Source organism: Agrilus planipennis, unplaced genomic scaffold, assembly GCF_000699045.2.
Source record: "Agrilus planipennis isolate EAB-ADULT unplaced genomic scaffold, Apla_2.0 scaffold224, whole genome shotgun sequence".
NCBI lineage: Eukaryota > Metazoa > Arthropoda > Insecta > Coleoptera > Buprestidae > Agrilus > Agrilus planipennis.
Window position 1 is genome coordinate 42,731 of NW_020439296.1, and position 8,643 is coordinate 51,373.

The 8,643-nt window shown below is 31.7% G+C and overlaps 1 protein-coding gene across 1 annotated transcript in view; it reads right to left on the minus strand.

Moving 5' to 3' along the window:
- Positions 1 to 585, minus strand: part of LOC108743221 — a 17,191-nt gene extending 16,606 nt beyond the window's left edge. The window contains exon 1 of the mRNA XM_025978310.1: positions 198 to 585. Within this exon, the coding sequence (XP_025834095.1) occupies positions 198 to 395 (198 nt within the window). The 5' untranslated portion in view covers positions 396 to 585. The remainder of the gene's footprint in view (positions 1 to 197) is intronic.
- Positions 586 to 8,643: the final 8,058 nt, after the last annotated feature.

Here is an 8,643-nt window from a genome sequence, read left to right on the forward strand (position 1 = left end):
ATGGCATACTGTTTAATAATAAGCAAGTGTTTATTTAAATTAAAAGGGATATAAAGGAAATATTTATCTAAGTTGATATTGTTAGTAAAAGTAGAAATATTAACAAAAAAATATTTAAGAAAAAAATAAATAATAAGTAAATCCCTTATACTTAAACTACCTACGTATAATGTAGAAAAGTCGTTTTTTATACATACCCCTTGGACGTAAAGTGTGGCATGAAGGGAAAGATTACTAAGATTCCATCCATCGGCAATGAAAGCGATATACCAAGTATACAGAACATACCAAAGTATTAGAACATGACAAACAGTAGTAATATGGTCCGAAAAATATGCAATTTTTTGTCGAACTGTCAACGTGTTTGCTTTTGTTTCGTTGGGCTTTGTTTCCATTGTTGCTTTTGTTTGCTGTTTGTTATAGCTTGGTCACTGTTGAAATGGCATCAAAGAAAGCTTCAGTTTTAAGTTATACCTCTTCAAAGTTTATCATTTAGGCGAATGCCAGAATTGCGGATGAATACAAAGTTGCCTTATCAATTAAAGAAAACTTTGAGTTGATAAATTGCACGTAGTACGAACGTACGCGTATTAACAGTTCATTTTTTTTTTGTAACGATGTTAACAAATTTTATATTGGATTTGGAAAATAATTGATTACTTAAAATAAATACAATTATGGGCGTATCCAGTTTTTGACTTTAAGGGTGGGGGTAAATGAGACACACAAAATGCAGCTAACTTAAATCAAAAAAATCTGAAATTTATGACAGTCTGATTATCTGTTTTATTTTTATTACTCCTGATGCTCTAATCCTTTGGAATTCCTTGTCCAGATGTGTGTACCTATGAGGGATTACACAGATTGATAAATCAAACACTAAAATTTTAATTAGAGCATTAAATTAATTAATTTGGAAATTCGAAAAAGGTTGTTAAAGGTGTATATTTGGAGCGCGGCGCTGTACGGGTGCGAAACATGGACGGCGGGCGTGGTGGAAAGGAAAAGGTTAGATGCTTTCGAAGGTGGTGTTACAGGCGAATGATACCGTGGATGGAGAAGGTTAGAAATGAAAAGGTATTAGAAAAAATAGAAGAACAGATAACTATGGAAGTCAATAAAAAATAGGCGAGATAGGTTAGTAGGACACCTTTTCAGGCATAAAGGTCTAGTTAGAGACATATTAGAGGTAGAAACGGGAGTTAGGAGGGGTAGAAGTAGACCGGACGTTAGGAGGGGTAGAGATAGACCTAGATTAATGGGGTGTTCTAGTTTTAGGGAAATGCGAAGATTAGCTCAGGATAGGAAAGAGTGGAAGTGCGTGGCCAACCAGTCTTAGGACTGACGACCTTATGATGATGATGATGATGATTAAATTAACACTAAATGTCCACTAAATACTCTTATTTCAATAACAGTTGTAGGAATGTTAATATTAATACTTTGTTTTTTTAAATACATAATTGCTGTTAATACTACGTCGTAGAAGATTGCTTTTCAGTCACCATTTTTAATGTAACTTTACAATTACATACCCTCAGGTTGAAAAACCCCCAATCAGCGGCCGAAACGTTAGTGAATTGTTAATAAAAGTGCCTTTCATTAGTTCGGAATTGTATTCCTTTCGACATTTATTATTTTATATTTTGATGACAAAAAAATGTGTATTTCTCTCTCTGAAAAAAACCCAGACAGGGGAGTTGCCTCCCTTTTTTACTAATAACTACTTTTTTTCTTAAGTTCAACACTAAAAATGTTTTTTATGTAATAAACTCAGAAATTAGTGGATAAATTATTACTTATAAATAATTCGATTATTAGTGTAAAATAGCAGAAATGTCAAGAAAATTAAAGCTAACTTTAACTAACAACAAACAAGTCTAATTAATAAAATTATAATAATTGTAATGTATATGTAACTCAACCATTTCGTATGGTAGACGAGGCCTCATCAATGTTAACGTATCCTGTCCAATTAAAACAACGACGCAGCTTATAGAATTATATATAATATGCACGCAAACACGCCATGGCGTGCTGATGAAATCTAATAAAATCGAAATCTAGTTGTGATAAATTACTGACCAAAAATATATACTGTACTTAAAAGAAATTGATTGCATTCTTTTTGGATTCCTTTTCGGGATCAGAATGATAGTAATATTTGAAGTAGATTCATTTTGCTTTTATTTATCATTTTGATATCCTTTCTAAATCAAGGCTTTTAAAACGAGCTACGTGAGGAAGATAAGAAATTATTATTATTGTTATCGTCAAACAATTGTCGTACAATTTTAATTACACAAGTATTCTCTGATAAAAGCAATCTATTTTTCCTTTTTTTCGTGGAAGCCTTCAATCATTCCTGATTGATAAACTTAAACACCCAAAGAAAAATTAGGGTTTCATTTTTCTATTAAAAAGTAAAGAAGGTAGTGAAGACGTGAATATTACTAATGAGGAGGATAGCAAAGAGCATAAGTGCGATACTATTGTAAAAAAACTAAATCTGTATTCAACTTTCCATTAGATGAACAAATTACTACAGAAGACATTAGATATTCTCGACTCTAATTAAGCCATATACATATTTATCCGTACAGAAGTCTAAAATTTACGTAACACATTATGAAAAACTATAAATTATTTATACTATAGTACAATGAAAGTAAAGTCAATGTGGCTGATGGTCTAATAAATAAATTGAGATGATTGAAACAGTGTGTTCGTCTCAGAAAATTGGAAAAACAATATTTTTAACTGTGAATCTTTTTGCAAAGGGTAGGTACATCAGTAGGTATAAATATCTTAAGATTATATTTGATTATAATTTAAAATTAAAACATCTTAAATTAGAAACATTACACTACATATAACATGCCATTGTTCATTGTTCATAGCATAGCGAATTAAGGGGTGTTAACGTAGGGAGAGTGCATTCAAAACTACTATCTGGCCTATCATTAATTTAGTTTATTTTAAAAAATTGCAACCAAGATTGACAAGAAAAGATTTTATTCGATCCCCTTAGATTACGTGACAATAATATACATACAATTAATGGCTTTATGGTACTTGCTACAGTTATGATGTTGCAAGAAGCCAAATTCTGCATATAAGGCGTTCAGTTTTTTACCAAGGTGGCGTTCTTGGTTTCATGAGTTGGGAAGGGGGTGAGTTTTATTAAAAATGTTGATTAAATTAGAAATTCAAGAAAATACCGACTCACGATCAGACGCTTGGCAACTAAAGTGTTAGAGAGGTCTCACAACTCCCCCCTCCACCCCTTCCTCTGTGCGCCTCTGACAAAAACCTCAAGTAGTAGCACGGCTGATAAACTGGATTTTATAAAAATTATATTATTGTTGGTTATTGGATGAAATTGTGCGCTACATTGTACCCTGTGTCGATTTTTTATAACATTTAATTATGATGTGTTTGTATAAGAAATAAAAAAAATGGTTACTCATCGTCAGTCATAATATGGCGTAAACCCTAATAAAAACATCCCAAAATATTATTTCNGCGTCTATATAGAAGTTTCAGTTCAATAAATTTAAAGTTTTATAATTGTTTATTGGAAATTAACAAAAATTGTTAAACGCAAAGATAAGAAATTATTAATTATGATGGACTAAGGTAAATTAATGCGAGTGCGCGAGGCCTCTAAAAGAGCGAGGCGCCGGGCGGTTGCCCTGCTCGCCACCCTCAAAGGCCACCCCTGCTGATACTCAATATAAATCTTTCTTTTAGTTTTTGAGAAGAAGTTTGAAATTTGGAGTACAACATTTAATGTAAAATAGGAGAGGATTTTTTAAAATATATAAGCGCAAATGCGAACCCACATTGAAAGGAGGCTGAAAGGGAGGGACATGAGGGAGGAGATAGGGACATGTACTACACTAAATATTTATGGGATTCAATTATTTCCGCCCTAATCACAAAAAGGATCGTACCGCCACTGCAAAGAAGAGACGGTCGCTGGGATTTATAAAATATGGGTCAAAAATTATCGACGACTACATTAAACTAATTTTTTGTATTCCTCGGGAACAGCACTTTTTCTCCTGAATAAAAGGTGCCCTATGTGCTTTTCTGTACCCTTGACAATGTATCTACAAAAGTTAATGATAATCGATTGAATAGTTAAGGCGTGAAATCGGCCACAAAAAACTAATTTTTATATCCGTCGGGAACAATATTTTTTCTGGATAAAACATACCCTATGCCTTTTTATGTACCCCTGACAATGTGAACACAAAATTTTATGATGATTGAGTAGTTAAGGCTTGAAAAACTTACAAACAAGCAACTCACTTTCGCATATAATATTAGTTAGGATTTTTGATCTCCAAAATATCGATTATTTTGTGTAGTTTTCTTCGGTTTGTAAATGCGTTAACTACAAACTGTGGATAGTTTGTAAGCTGCAAATTTCGAATAGTGTGTAAACAAACTAGGTAGTACAAAGTCCAAACTCTCTACAAGTTCTAGTTATTTTGGTGGAATAGGTACCTAAACTTTTAAAAACTCTTACCACTTTTTCAAGTCGCAAGAGACTTTACTAAAACGTCCAATCACATCTAAAAACGCTCACACATTACATTGTCTTTATAAAAAGTTATAAAACTCATGGACACTAGTAAAAATAGATTTTATCAATTGTTTATACATTTATGCTGGGACAGTAACAGTTTACCAATTTTTTTAAAAGACGACATTACCGAAATAAGGAAAACGTTTCAGTCACAGTTTACAACATTTCTTTTATCCGTTAATTCGCTACTTATTTAGTAACACACGATTACGTGATATTATCTCATTCTGAAACTACTTATACGAAACGTTACATCGTAAACACGAATCCGAGACAGAGAGACAGTGAATGTCCTTACCGTCCTTTTACGATTGTTAACCTAACCTTAAAAGCCGACCTCTTATCGTTGTTTTGGAAGGGGCAAAATTCCAATTAGAAACAATTTGTGGCGAAGACTTGATAACAATGATCACGGGCGCAACAACAGGGGGTCCCAAAGTACCTGGGCATCTGGGATTATTCATTAAAAAACCGTAGATAAAAAAATTAGCACGAATTAATGCTGACCCAGTTGGTAGGCGAGGAAAAGGCTGAGGCATGGGGGGTGAGGGGGGACAAGTACTCTAACTAAATGTTCATCTCTGGATGGAATTCAATTATTTTCGCCCGGACTCCAGAATGTATTCTTACAGCGTTGTCCCACGATCCGTGTAGAATTTTCTACCATACCCGCCCCAAAAGTACGATTTTTCCTGATCCGGGTGTTTGCCTCCCTACTGCCCAGGTGTCAGATACTACTTACATTTCTTTTTTATTGCAAAAGGTTCTATTTTTAGTACTTGTTGTTTGAATACAGTGTCTGATAAAAAAATACAACACCAAAATTGTTTAATTTAAGTCAAAAAAAATAAATAATATAAATATCACAAGCATAAGTGGAATTAAAAAAACTTGTTTTGCTCCTTAGCAGTTATAATCGGTGCCCCTTGTCTTTTTTTAAGTTACACGTATATTAGATTAGAAAATTAACCTATCGGACCAATTAATATGTGGCCCTCGGTAGAGTCCGTTCACATAGAGAAAGGTGCACATTGGTAAATTGGTATGGGCGGACTGCCTCCATTTTTTTACGACGCCAGAGGCTTACGATTAGGCTTAGATCGGAAATATTCCGAGAACCCATCTACGACCGATATTCGTTTGCGCGTATCGCCCACGCTGTACCTTTCACTAAATGAACGGACCATACCAACAACTATTAAACAGATAATAAATTGATGATTGTTTTTTATACAAAATTATTTAGAAATCAGTCACGTAAAATAATTTTTATCTCTCAGAAACTGTCGAATTATCGTAAAAGGCAATATTTTATCTCAATTACAATCTACTTGATTATAAGTACTGCATAATAGTAGATAAAGGATTAATAATAGAGGAATGGAATCAGTAAAAAATTGATAAAAAGTTTCTTTGATGAAGTAGGTGCAACTACTTAATTAAGTACGTATGTTTTATTAAAAAAAAATGATAAAGGTCTTTTTTTAAATCTCTTGGTAATTTAATTGATAATATCCATTTACAAACGCAAATTTTTAATCAATAAATTTATCTAGCCGATCACATTGTTGAAGACAAAAGCAAGCGAATCAACAATAGCAACTGAAACAAGCGAGTTTTATCTCAGCTTCCTACGGTAGGCACTTTTGTCAGTTACTTGATGTTACTTAAATAAGAATGACGTTGCTAAAATTTTTATATTGATTCTGATCCTTATCCTTATCAGTAAGCATATGGTTTAATCATTACGCGTGTAGTGGATATTTGACTATTGTATTTAAATGAAAAGAAAAAAGATTATATAGGCCGGGAATCGAGCCCGAGCATCCCGTGTGACAAGCGAGCATTAATTACAAATCATTTAAATTAAATTTTACCTTCCCATATCTTTTATAATAAATGCCGAAAAAATATAGAACAAATTTCGACGTTTATGTATCTAGTTCACGTATTAATCTAGCATTTACGTAACAATAGAAAGATATTAATTATTTAAACCCTAATTCCTATCATTAATAATAGGTATACCAATGACGCTTATGTTAATAGTATCGAGCCGTTTCTTTGTTTAAACAAAATGTATAAAAAAGATTGATTAAAAATGATGACATTCAATGCTTTTAAGAATCATACAATTTCCTAGCCTTTTATTATACATATGACATTTTAAAACCTTTTGTACTTAAACTAAAAAAAAAAAAGATCTGGCCGAAATAACGAAGACACTACAGTAAACTCAATCATTTTAATCGACATTTATAATGAAAAAAATAGAGTGAATCGAATTATATTGTCTTTTTCTTATTGTTATGTGTTGCTTTGTTGTTAATATTCTTTAATGACATGCCATATTTATCATACTGGGAAGTCCCAAAAGCGTTATTTGCTATGAGACAGTGTATACTTAAATTTAGTAAAAAAATTGTTTGTTTGTTTGTTTACACATATTAATAGATAAAATTAACATTAACTATTTTCAGAAACTCTTGAAAACATCGTTATCTGTAGACTCTTTTTATCGTTATAGGGTTATTTTTTATTTGAATTGCATTTTCCACAATTCGTCTCTAGACACAACAGCAAAGTAAACCATTAAATGTAAAATAAGTTACTGGCCAACAAATGGAAATCGTAATCTGTATGTATAAATAGATAAACTGACTGACTGATATATGAAGGCAGAAACCCCTAAGTCTAGAAACTTGAACACCTGAACCTGATACAACGGGATAATCTACAGTCGAACCTCTTTAAGTCGAACCTCGATAAGTCGAAAATCTCAAAAACTCGAAGAAATGTTTTGTTCCCTTTCCTTCAAGCCCCAAAACCTCTATTACTCGAAATCTCAACCCTCTATTAGTCCCTGTAAGCCATTTTGGTACATATTTTCCCACTATAACTCGAAAAATTAAATTGGATCTCTGTATCTCGAGCATAGCAATGTTTTATTTTACAACCCTTAAAACTTATTAAGTCTATACTTCGAAGAAAACTTTCATTTATTTTACCTATCTAACTCAAAATTAGTAAGAATAAATCTTAACCTCTACAAGTCGAATCAAAATCCTCCATAAACTCCCTTGATGTTTGACTTATAGAGGTTCTACTATACTATAAAATAAATTTTTAAAATTTCACCCTTAAATTTGTAAAATATAAGGACCAACAAACGCGTTCTATAAATTATATTTTAGTAGCATTGCCTACTTAAACGAGGAGATCAAAATTTGATTTATCAATCTATGTAATCCCTAATATGATCACGCATTTTAGATCTTAAATGCATTTGGTAATACTTTTTGATTAGTTTGTATGATAAAAATGTTTTTAAACATGTCAAAAATGAACGATGATAGCAAAAAGCACCCCCCCCCTTCCAAAACACGACCGAGTCATATTTATGTAACTTTGTAGACTATTTTATCTATTTGTTAATAAATATAATATAATAAAATGGGTTCAAATATTCAGGATAATTTACACATTCATAACGGCCGTTTTAATTGTAAGCACTCCATAATAATAAAATAAAATAAAGTCACCTATATTGTACACATCAAATTTAATTTTTTTTTCAAATTTTATTAATAGTAACACGTCTTATTAATCTAAATATTTATCTTGTAAGATATTCTTTAAAAGATATAATTTTTCATAATTTAAAGAGAAAAACATACAAAAACAGAAAATTCACACGCTTATAAAGCAACTAAATTTCCCTTGATAATACAAAATATGGCATACTGTTTAATAATAAGCAAGTGTTTATTTAAATTAAAAGGGATATAAAGGAAATATTTATCTAAGTTGATATTGTTAGTAAAAGTAGAAATATTAACAAAAAAATATTTAAGAAAAAAATAAATAATAAGTAAATCCCTTATACTTAAACTACCTACGTATAATGTAGAAAAGTCGTTTTTTATACATACCCCTTGGACGTAAAGTGTGGCATGAAGGGAAAGATTACTAAGATTCCATCCATCGGCAATGAAAGCGATATACCAAGTATACAGAACATACCAAAGTATTAGAACATGACAAAC